Source organism: Eleutherodactylus coqui, chromosome 2 (assembly GCF_035609145.1).
Source record: "Eleutherodactylus coqui strain aEleCoq1 chromosome 2, aEleCoq1.hap1, whole genome shotgun sequence".
Taxonomy (NCBI): Eukaryota; Metazoa; Chordata; class Amphibia; order Anura; family Eleutherodactylidae; genus Eleutherodactylus; species Eleutherodactylus coqui.
Window position 1 is genome coordinate 132,394,465 of NC_089838.1, and position 12,561 is coordinate 132,407,025.

General features: G+C 45.1%; 1 protein-coding gene across 4 annotated transcripts in view; it reads left to right on the plus strand.

Annotated features, from left to right (window-relative positions):
* SRGAP1 (SLIT-ROBO Rho GTPase activating protein 1) overlaps positions 1–12,561 on the plus strand; it is a 170,649-nt gene that overhangs the window by 93,330 nt on the left and 64,758 nt on the right. For all 4 annotated transcript variants that reach the window (XM_066591556.1, XM_066591557.1, XM_066591558.1 and 1 more), the window contains exon 4: positions 9,876–9,938. In XM_066591556.1, the coding sequence (XP_066447653.1) occupies positions 9,876–9,938 (63 nt within the window). The remainder of the gene's footprint in view (positions 1–9,875; positions 9,939–12,561) is intronic.

Consider the following 12,561-nt stretch of genomic DNA (forward strand, 5'->3'; position numbering starts at 1 on the left):
GATTATCACAATGTATTTGATATAATACAGCACAAACAAATGCATCACTGCCCTTGTCAACTTGCAAAGGTATGTAAATTGACATAAGCCTTCCAAATGTAATTTCTCACAAGCTGACCTTTAGTATGCATGCTTAAAGAGACCCTGTCACCATCTCTTTGCACCCCTCTGAGGGCAGCACAACATAGAGATAGGCACATTGATTACAGTAATATGTCTATGTGAATCTCTGCAGTAGTTTTGGAGAAACTTGCTTTTTATCAGTAGCAGCACATGCCTACAAGACTAGATTAAAGGGAGAATACTATTGATGATCTATCCTCAGGATGGGCCATCAATAGTTGATTGGATGGGGTCCGTCGTTTGGGACCCTGACCGATCAGCTGAGCGAATGCATGCTGTCAGTGCCATAATGGATTTCAATGAGAGCCGTGCCTGCAGTTACTAGCGCCGGCCACTACAGAGGTTGGAGCGGAGACTTTCACTCCGACCTCTGTGTATTTGCGGCGCTGACAGCATGCGCCCTCTTAGCTGATCAGACTGGGTCCCAAGCGACAGACCCCAGCCAATCAACCTGAGGATAGGTCATCAATAGTATTCTCCCTGAAAAAAACCTTTAAAGGGGTTGTCCCGCGGCAGCAAGTGGGTCTATACACTTCTGTATGGCCATATTAATGCACTTTGTAATGTACATTGTGCATTAATTATGAGCCATACAGAAGTTATAAAAAGTTTTTTACTTACCTGCTCCGTTGCTGGCGTCCTCGTTCCCATGGAGCCGACTAATTTTCGCCCTCCGATGGCCAAATTAGCCGCGCTTGCGCAGTCCGGGTCTTCTGCTCTCTTCAATGGAGCCGCTCGTGCAGAATGCTGCCTCCGTGTAGCTCCGCCCCGTCACGTGCCGATTCCAGCCAATCAGGAGGCTGGAATCGGCAATGGACCGCACAGAAGAGCTGCGGTCCACGGAGGGAGCAGACCCCGGCGGCCATCTTCAGCAGGTAAGTATGAAGACACCGGACCGCCGGGATTCAGGTAAGCGCTGAGCGGTTTGTTTTTTTAACCCCTGCATCGGTGTTGTCTCGCGCCGAACCGGGGGGGGGGGGTTAAAAAAAAACAAAAAAAAAAAACGTTTTGGCGCGGGACAACCCCTTTAAGTAGTCCTGGATGTTCATAAACTGCAGCCTAGCTAAACCCACCCGCCCTCCAGCAACTTATTGACTGCTGTCTGTCTATTACTAGGCATAGAGACAGCTGTCAATCATTGGCTGTAGGGTGGGGTGGGTGTGGCTATCTGCAGCTTGCAATTATATGCAAGACTAGTTCTGTGTCTGGGTGCTACTAATAAAATGCAAGTTTCTCCAAAACGACTGCACAGATACATACAACAGACATATCACTGTAATCAGTGTGACTGGCACTACCATATGCTGCTCTCAGTGAAGACTCAAATTTAGAGAGAATCTGTCACCACAACAAGGAAAATTTGTGAGTTTGGTTGCTTGACCAAGGATCTCATCTTCGCAGTATACATCTTCAGTTTTAGGCTTCCCTCAGACATTTTTTCAGCATTTAGTACTGCACTTTCTGAGCATTACTAAACGCTGTCAGAGGCTCCCATTGTTTTCAATGGAGCCTTGCACAGCCTCAGACAGCTACTCGATCGCCACTTTTCAGCGCCGTGATTTTTGAGCGGAGTCTGTTCAATTTCTATGCGTTTAGCACTCCTAATAAATGAAAATGAAAGTAAAACGCAAAGCATGTGTTTACACGGGGTGGAATTGCGGTGCAATTTCCGTGCGGAATGTCTGCACGGCAATACTGGCCGTGGCTCCTAATCCCGGGATTAGCCAGCAAAGTGGACGAGATTTCGCAAAACTTTTGTCCACGCACTGCGGTCAAATTGTTGTGGCCAAGTCACGTGGAAACGAACATGCTGTGCGGAAAATAAAGACGCAGCATGTCCATTTCTTCTTCTTTTTTTTTTTTCTGCACCAGCCTCTCTTCTCTCTATGGAGAGAGAAAGCCGCATCGGAATTCTCGCGGTCTTTCGGTGAGGCCATTCCACACCGTGTAACCAGAGCCTAAGGCCTCATGTCCACGGGGAAAATCAGGCCCGCTACGGATTCTACATGTAGAATCTGCAGCGGGTCCCTCCTGCCCCGCAGACATGAGCGCTTAAAATAGGAATTTAAAAGAATTAACTCACCCGCAGCGGACCGGGAAGGTCTTCTCTTCTTCACGGCCGGATCTTCTTTTTCGGCCGGCGGATGAACTCGTCACGCCGGCGGCACGTCGCCGGCATGCCGCGCGCATGCGCCGAGCACATCCGCTGAGCCGAAGCAAGAAAGATCCGTCCGTGAGGAAGAGAAGACCTTCCCGGTCCGCTGCAGGTGAGTTAATTCTTTTAAATTCCGATTTTGGTCTCCCGCGGATCCGGACGGCTTCCATAGGCTTCAATAGAAGCCTGCAGGAGCCGACCCCACGGGAGACCCGCACGAAAGTGAAGCATGGTCCAGATTTTTTCATGCTCCATTTTTAAAAAAATCCCTTTTATTGACCATCCGTGGGTATTTATCTACCCGCGGGTGGTCAATGCATCCCTATGGGGTGCGGATCCGCGTGCGGGAGAAGAGTTAAAATCTGCTGCGGATTTTAATTCTTCTTTTGCCCGTGGACATGATGCCTAAGGGTGTGTTAACAAGTAGCTGATTTGCTGCAGATTCCAGTACAGGTCTGTAGCAGCCGCAAATCTGCAAGATGTGAACGCACCCTAATGTGAGGATATTTGAAGTGCTTACAGTGGAAACTTTATGCATCACACATGTTTTCTTCTGTCATAACTTCGTGCTCTTTCATCATGATCCTTACTCTTTCATCTCCCGGCACCAGCTGTGTTTATTCTTGACATAGACTTTTAAAAAGCCACACTGCAGATCACTGGGATACCTAAACTAATATATACGCTGTGGAGGATAGATGTGGGTATTTGTTGCAAGTCTTGGAAGGGCTCTCTCACACAAGTGTTTTCGGCTGGCGTATCTCCCACGTACCCAATGCATTGTGTACCGCTTTGTGCTGACAAATCCCCATACGCTATCTTGGCGTGTGTGTGCACCAAAATGGGGCATGGCACATTTTTGGCGGGTACCTTTTGCTTGCTGTGTGTAAGAAGCATTGTTTAAAGTAATGTAGAGTCAGTTATCGCATATTATGCATGCAAACCCGCATGCGTAATACGCTGTAAACACTTATGTGAGAAAGCCCTTATGCTTCTCTTGTATGTAATGAAATATAGGTTGCATTTTATTATACGCCGTCGTTGCTTTATGGGTCTGCTACGTGTAGTCCCTTCATGCAAAATCTCTTGTCACGGGCCTACATTCCTGAAAATGATTTAGGCTGGAAGCACATTTCCAGTGAGCGGTGACTTGACCACTCTCTCCCTTTTGTTACTGTAGTTTTTTTCCTGAACCTAAATTATTCATTACGAATTTGCTCTAAATAATTTGGAAAAATTTTCCAGTTTGCTGCCTATAATTGCCGCATGTCAGGTTTGCGGATGACTTACTGTAACCTTATCATGTGAAAGTCTACTAAACCCGCTGAGAAAAGAATGGGAAACGTACTTAAGATTTTCTGAAGGTCAAGAAGAAGCTTTAAGAATAACAGCAATCTATTAAAAAGTGTAAGGATGGGAATAGAATTCTCAAAGAAGAAAGAGCTATCAGTTGCTTTTTGTCTACAAATCTACATTTAGGCCGCCTGCAGGCGAGCGGGTCGGATCCGGCGGCGAGGATTCTCGCCGCGGGACCCAAGCCCAGCGCCTGCAGGGAGGAGCGCGTACTTACCCGCACCCGGTGGCCCCGGCTCTTCCATGTGCCAGCTGCCGGGCAGCTGGCGCATGTGCAGACCGGAGCCGGCAGCCGAGTGAGTGACGTTTCTGTGCGGGGATCTGCGAGCTCAGCACAGAAATGGGACATGCTGCTGTTTGTTTGCCGCGCGAGATTTCGCGTGGCCAAACCGCGGTCGTCTGCATAGGAGTGCGTATTGTAATGCACTCCTATGCAGGCTTTCAGTAGCGGAAATCCCGCCGCCGGATTTCCGCCCGTGTGCAGGCGTCTTAGTAAGATTTCTTTATCTGTGGTCACATAAAGCATTGATGGCCTTAAATCTATTTTCTCACTTGAAATTAAATATCATATTTTAATAAGGTTTTAATAATAACGCTATAAAAAAGGTAAGCATCACCTTCTGCAGATTGCAATAACATTTCTATGTCAAGTAAAGGGCGTTTTATAGGCAGATTGTCTGTTCCTTAACAAGGAATGATCAACAATAGAGCCTGTTGATTGGCGTATATTGGTGCTGTTTACATATGGCAGATCGTTTTAATTTTTGGGTCAGAGTCGTTAATATGTTCATTGGTCCCCATATAGATTGAATTTGTTGGCAGTACATCCCCTGTATATATGGAGAGGTGTGTTGCCAACAACAACTTTTTTTTGCCTGTGTAATCAATGCGATCAGATGACATACAAATGTTTGCTCATTTTTGACTGTTTGCCGACACGTTTGCACAGGCTGATAACAGAGTTAATTAACGTTTGTCTGAACATTCCTGGTCATCAGCCTGTGTAAAAGGGCCTCCTATTCACATCATCTGCTGTAAAGAACGCACATCCCACTGTCTTTACAGACCATACAGGATCAAAGTGTGTCTCTATTATGGCTGCTCTGGGTGGTTTTTAACAATAAAGAGTAGCTACAACATAGAATCTTCTACATGTTTAGAGTATATTAAAAATAAAAGCTACCTGTCCTATTGAAAATGCTGTCTGATCTGCTGGATGGACATATGTCTGTTTTCGGCATTGCATCCTATTTTAGGCCGGGCTCACACAAGCGGACTGGATTCCGCATGCAGGTGGCCCGCAGCTGATCACGGCAGTGAGCGCGGACGGCGACCCGGCTTAGCTGAATTTTCGGTAATGCGGATGACCACGCCAGCTTGCCGTCGGTCATGAGCAGTACAGTTGTTTTTTTTTGTTTTTTTTTTATATTTGTATTTTCCAGGCTGTCGCGTAGAGATGATGTGGGTACTCGTAGCCCATACGCAATGTTACTGATGTATGGGCTGCTGGTCAGATGGCCTCCCTCCGTTGACGTCAATGGAGGCCATCCACGGCAAAACAGAGCATGCTGCAATTTGTCTTCCACTCGCGGAATATGCAATTCGTATCTGTGAGTGCGAACAAAAAGGAGAAAGGTCATGGTTTTCAATGCTTGTGTTTTGCAGCAGACGCCAGTCGCGGATTCTGCAATTGGAATCCGCTCGGGTGAGCCCGGCTTTACTATGTAGCAGGAGGAGGCAATTAGATTTATAGTTTTATGGACAAATATTCTGTATAACTCTACAGTTATTGACCTAAATCTCTGCTTATTCTGGGTTTAGGACCAAAATCTACAGGCATAGCTGTTCACCTCTGATTTGGACCGCCCGCTGGACTCCTGAACAGAAAATGAGCAGAGCTTTAGATCAGATAAATTACAGGTTATACATATGTTCATCTCCTAAACGATTTGGGTTTAACTCCTGCTCTCTGACATACTGCCTGCGGATCACACTGCATTTTCAACATAAGTATAACTTTAAACACAGGATACCTTCTCTTTAATGTTGCTCTCTTGTAAAATGAATACTTCCGTAGGACCTGTCTGCACCAACTGGTTGACACTTGGTCAGAAACATCCCTGGAACTTTAGAAATTGGTCATAAATTCCAGTGGCTGACACGTGAATTAATGGATATGTATGACAGTGGATATGCAAGAGGAATATAATAGAGTATACATTTACATGATTACCTTGCACATATTGGTCTCTTGTTTCTTTTAGAATGTGATGAGAATAATTTGTATACTTGTTAGAAACATCATATTTCTAATTTGGCATGTACTTATGAACATTTACATATGCCATTTTGGTTTAGTCTTAGGCTGCCTGTCCACGGGCGTTGCGATCCGCCGTCCAGGAGCAGGAGCCAGCAAACAGATCTCCGCGGTGAGCCTATTTGCAGATAGGCTCACCGCGGAGAATCGCAGCAATTCGCAGCATGCTACGATTTGCCATCCGCGAGCGGAGAATCGCTATGATTCTCCGCTCGTGGACAGGGGGGCTGCGCTTTCCATAAAAAGGGTTAACCAATCACAGCCATTCAATGACATCATTGAATGGCTGTGATTGGTTAACGCAGCGTCGACTTTCATTGGCTGACGCCGTGTTCAGTTAGCCAATCAGAGCATTAGCTTTCTGGAGGCGGGGTATTCAAGCCCTGCATCCAGAAAGCAATGCTCTGTCGGCATGAAGGAGGGAGCGACAGCCTGCAGGGGCGTCTCAGATCATCGCAGAACGCCACGGGAGGTGAGTATTGATTTTTTTTCTTTCTAGATTTTAACTGGAAAAGTTGGGGGTCGGCTTATATGCCTGATTGTCTTATACGCCAATGGAAATACGGTCCATTTTCAGATCTAATGTTAGAATAGTACCACCTGTAGTTTTTGTGTCTGGTCCACCTCAGTAAAAAGTCATGCCATCTCGCTCATTCAGCACTTGCTCAACATTTTCCTTCAAGAAGACGCAATAACTTTAGAAGCAGCTGCTCATCACACCAGAAATCCTTCCGCATACACAGTGGTGCAGAGAGGAGCAAGACTGAGCGTGTGTGACCAACCTGGAGAATTTACGGAGGTGGACACAGAATAGAAATATCAGGTGGCGCTGTTTTAACATCCAGAGATAAAAATGTTTTTTTTAAATAAGTGTAATTCAAAAAGATACTTATTAGTTGCTGGATTTAACTATAAACAAAACTTTTCACGGGCAACCCCTTTAATTTATACAATTTAAGAGTAAATATATGGAACAAAAAGATTCCTGGACATATACTGTACTCTGAGGCAGACGCGTGCAAAAACTCAGATTATGGCATCCTTTGAAAAAAGACAAGTTTTTTTGATGGATCCATTTTTTTTTTAATGTTTTTTATTTTTTAAGGAACACAAAATGTATCGTCGTATCATCTTTTAGCAGTATCCTTTACAAAAATAGGACACAAACACTTTATGGATTTAAGTAAATGTCAGCGGGCTACCATGGGGGCATTCCAACTCTCTCTTGGTGGCAGAGGGGGGGGGGGTTAATTTAGCTCCTTAGAGTTCAACCTGTTGGGATCCTTTGCACCCATGTGAGATAAACTGCAGCCTGAGGAGTCTCCAGCGGCTTATTCCCTTTTCCCGAATGGGAAATGGCCAGCTTCAGACATGGTTCACCAAGAAATATGTAAAATGCATATTCCTTTTTTCTTTTTTCTTAAATTCTGCTAGTTTGCAATGTATGTACATTTCCTCTGTCTCCCTCACCCCCTTCCTTAGTGAGTGGGCGGTCATTTTCTGGTAACGTGTTACGATCTGTTCACATCAAGTTTGAGATGTATTTTGCAAATATACGTATAAGACAAGCTGTTCGTAGGCCATCATTATACTGTAGAGATACATGGTTGAAACATCGGTGTATAGTTAGCTGGCATATTTTATCAAATGAATAATGAAACATGGCGCACAGTTAGCCATGTATAAACATCTGAGGAGCCACGCACGGCTCCAAAGAATCTTTTGTAAGCATGTGATGTGGTTGATAAGCATATTTAATACGCTTCCATTTCCCTAAATATCCCTCCAGGGCTCTGAGAGCGATAATGATGTGGGCTGTTGCATCAATGAGCTAACTAGGCGTGCAGTGGTGGCGAGCTAACGCTCAGGAAAACACGCAGCCCGGGCGAGCAGGAGCTCTGCTGAGCACAGCTGTCATTCCAGCAAAACTTCAATTTAGTCTTACAAATCCTATTGTCATAATTAATGCTATTAGTTTTCCTTGGAATGACCCAGAATCAAATATGGTGTTCAGTGTATTTCTTTCCATTCTGGATTTAGGGTTTGTGGAGTCTGTACTTCAGATTTATGTTACGGTATATTTTAATGCATTTTATACACTTGTTAGAACATTATGGGTCAGAAAGCAAAGCCAACTAATTCCAAAATATGGTGTGCAAAGTTGAAGTTCTACTGAACATATGCCCTAGATGTATGTACCTGAATGGCTATATAGTTTCATATATTTGTCACCGAAAAAAAAAAATTGGTTTAAGAGAAAAAAAAAAGGTATACTGAACAAGGGTGTGTGCTTAAAGGGCTGCTCTGGTGAAAGTATATTTTTCCATCTATTCCTCACCTAATTGCCTGTCATGCTCTGAAGGTCTCCTCTTTATGTTGCAGTCACTTTCATGCAGTGCAGCCTCCTGTCAGCAGCACGGGAGCGAGTACACACAGGGACGAGTGTCGGGCATCGTTTGCCCGACATTCGTCCAGTGTAAATGGCCCTTTAGTCAGGTGGTCAGCCGCAGATTAAAGTCCCATTTACACCAGCCGATGATCGCTAAAAGATCGTTCAAACGACAGTTTGAGTGACAGCTTTGAATGATCATTTTGCATAAACTATTAAGTAGCTACTCAGCTACTTAATAGCAATTAGGTGTGCAAATGAAGCCTTCGCTGAATGCAGTTAATAGCCCGAGGGCTCTTATCTGCTCTCAGATCCTTTGTTCTCCATGGGGAAACAATGCAATCAGCACACCCCGTGGAGAACTGCTGATAAGGCTGAACAACGATTTTTAGGTTGGGCTGAATGTAATGATCAGCTAGCAGTGCCCAAAAGCGCACGATGGGCGCACATTTAGATGCAATGATTATCGCTAAAACGATCGCCGATTAGTGTTTTTTTTTTTTTGTTTGTTTGTTGTTTTTTTTTTTAAGCGATCATCGGCTGGTGTAAATGGGTCTTTAGACAGGTCAATTACCAGGCATTCAAGTGATCATGATCAATTATCAGCTGGTGTAAAAGGACTCTTATGCTGCCCAAATTCTGCTTTCTGTAATGCAAAACAAGCACAGCAGGTATTCTATGATATGCTGTGTGGTCTACAGTATTCATGAGCCATGACTGCACCCTCTACCCCTGCTGCTAAATGACAGCTTTCTTCCTATGTACAGTATGAGATGCAAGCTGGCAATCATCCATAGGAGCGTGTGGGCAGTTGCAGCTTAACAATATTGCAGCCTACCTACTGGGCTTGCACTGCTGGACAGAAATGGGGATCGCATAAAAAATGCCAAATATAACAAGGTGCCCCGGCACTGCTATCAGAGTCTTTGCACTAGTTTATGCTGCCTTCAGATAGGACAGCCCCCCCCCCCCCAAAAAAAAAAGGGGTACTTTGGCTTCTGCCTCACTAGGTTTTATTTTGCCTTCCTCTGGATCAATGAAAACTTTTGAATGCATATTGACTAGAGAAAAGTGCCACATCCCCTTTCCCATTGGAGAAGGAGCTGTGCATGTGTGGTCCCTCTCCAATAAAGGGAGAGCGGGATATGGAAATGTCCAAGAGTTCAGACCCTCATGTCTAGTTCAAGTGCGGTAATTCTTTGATGGGAAAAGGTTTTTAAAAGAAAACTTTTGCACAGTATTCACAAGGATAGCAGATCCAAATCTGGGTCATTCTGAAGACGCTTACTATATTACTGCTGCGGAGGGCTTTTAAGGTGAGTGATCTTAATGTACATTTGAGTTTTGTATTATTGAAACAAAGTTTTGGAATCGGTCAACTCCAAATTATTTCAAAGAACAGGAATCAATGCACTTTAATTTGTAGACCATTTATTGTGTGTCTTAACTGTTTACGTCTTATGTGATTTGTGTGGTTATAAAACCAGATAGAACAGTAAGCGACTGAAGGTACTCACCTATCTTTTATTGCATTGTAGAGCAAAGAAATTGCGTTCCAGCTTCATGAAGATCTAATGAAAGTCCTTAATGAATTGTACACGGTAAGCATCAAATTTACAAGAACGTTACTTATTACTGTTCCTCGGTTACAAGTGATCTGACTTGTGAGGCTGAACAGCCCTGTGTATCCAGTTTGGGGGGAGTTCTCGTAAAATATCAAGGAAACAAGCTTAAGTTACTTTAATATGTTACTGAAATTCACCCCTTCTTTAAAATTCCATGCAGCATCTCTGTCACTACGTCAGTGGTCTGTAGTCTGTGTGTCTCCCATTACCAGACTAAAAGTTGCAATAACCAGCTGTATATAGCTTGTTAATGGGATTGTGACATTCCTTTTGGCTGTCCTCTTCTATCTTTAGGTTGCTGCCTCCGGAACCACTTTAGTTAATGCCGGTATCTTAGGGATCTGCTGTTCTTGCTATTTTCTAATTTGTAAAGGGTGTTTAAAACTTGAGCTACCCCGTAAATACACTTATGGCAGGCAGACCCGTCACATATCCTAGTTAGTGGGATACTATGATTTGATGGTTGGCAAGAACCAAGCTTATATGTAGTACATGTGAAAGTTGGCTAAATTCAAACTGGCACAATGGATTTAGTACGCCTTGGATTGCGTGATATTACATCAGTGTAATGGGGAATTTCTGTGTTTATACCTGCCTAATATTAGAATTGGGTCTTTCTTTAAAAAAACAAGTGTTTTATAATATGTCCTGACTATGGGTATATAAAGCCATGCTAATATTTTTAATCCGTGTATTTGTGTAGCTATTTCTGACAGTGCGCCAGCTGGTGCCTCTGCATTTGTAAATCACATTCCTTTTCAATCCTTGTGTTGCCCGCAGACTGTCATATGAAAAGGAAATATGCATTTGGCTGCATTCCAAAAAAGTCATTTCCAGTTTTGCTTTATGCAGAGAAGTAATCAAAATTAATTCCCCCACATGTATATAAAGTGTTGTGGTGCTCAGTATCAAAAACATGTACTTGTTGCATAGTTGTAACTACCTGGTCTTTAAAGAGGTTGTACCAATCAGCACGTTAAGGCCCTTTTTCACGAAACAATTATCACTCAAAATTCACTCAAATGCCATCTTTTGAGTGAATCGTTGTGTGTAAATGTGCCCATCTTTCACTTTCCTGCCAAACAATGATTTTCCGTTCAGCAGAAGAGCTGGTGAGAAGGACCGCATGCTGTGTTCTGCCTGGGGAGCACTGATTACATTGTCTCAGCTATTAACCCGTGGTAGAACAAAGGAAATGTATTCAGAGAACAGACCACCCACTCTACTTTAAATATAGTTCCAGGCGGCTCACACGCATTGCTTAACCTGTTAAGTGGCGTATTTTTATTAATTTTTTTAATTTGAAAACCAATTTGAGGATATGTTTGTGGTCTAGAATAGCATTTACCTAACTTTAGAAACCATTCTGACATTCACCGGTCCTAATATTTACCGTCCTATAAATAGGATGCTGCCACCTAATGTGCAAGAATTGTAGGAATCACAGGTCTTACAATACTTACATATATTCAAAAACGTATTCAAAAATAGACAGATAAAGACATTTTCCCTCGTCATCCTGACAGCATACACATGGAGGATGTCCACTGGACTACTGTTGGGACAGGAAGCGGAAAAACATACAAAAGGCACCTCCCGCCACCGGCTCACCAGTGTCTTCCTGTCCCTACAGGACAGTCCAAGTGGAAGCCTCCAGGTGTATGCTGGAAGCAGGAAAAAAAAAAAAAAAAAGAAGAAAGAAGATTCCTATGCAGCCTGCCCGCCCGTGGGGGGACGACTCTCTGGTCGGGCTGGCAGAGCTTGCGCGGGTGAGACCCTACGTGGGGACCCTCACCCGCAGGATCTCAAAGACCAGCACCACGTTCCCTGCGGGGAACCCTTCCCCAGCGCGCTGCCCAGTGGGGTTGTCGCACTGGGAAGATACAGCCCGGTACCTGCAGGGCTTGGAAGCCGCCCTCCGGACATCAGGCGCCCCGCTCCGGACATCAGGACCCGGGCTCCGTTACCCTGGCTTCCAGAGATCCTCTGTCGGCAGAGCGGCTGAGCAGGTATGCCAGCGAGGGGGGTGGGGAGAGCTCGCGGCGCGGACCGACTGTCGCGCTCGATCCGACATCCCCGGACATCTATGCGCCCTCCTCAGAGCCCGACGCAGAGTGTATCCCCCGGGTCCGGCGCGGCGGCATGACGTCAGCACGGCCGCGTCACGGGGGGGCGGGGCCTCGAGGGAAAAGGCGCCAAATTTGAAAATCAAAAAAAAAAAAAAAGGAGAAAAGCAGGATATTCCCCACATGTCTTCGGTCTGCACCTAAGTAAAGATGTCGGCCAGAGAAGACACGGAGAGCAGCCTGCTGGTGAGTAAACCTCCGGGGGCTCAACACCAGGGGTAAGGAAGGGATCAGGTGCTGGAAAACCCCCCCCCTTTTTCTGCTGTCTCCGTCTCTTAGGACAGAGAAGCACAAAAGGGCAGAGAGGCCAAGAAGCGCGTGCGCAAGTGCCCAGTCTGCCTGCGGCGAGTGGACGAGGGACACACCAAACCCTTATGCGCAGACTGCACAGAGAAAGTGGTCCGTGAGGAAGGCCCCTCGGGCATATCGGACATCCGAGCTATGATCCGCGAGGAGATCGAGGCCTCTCTCTC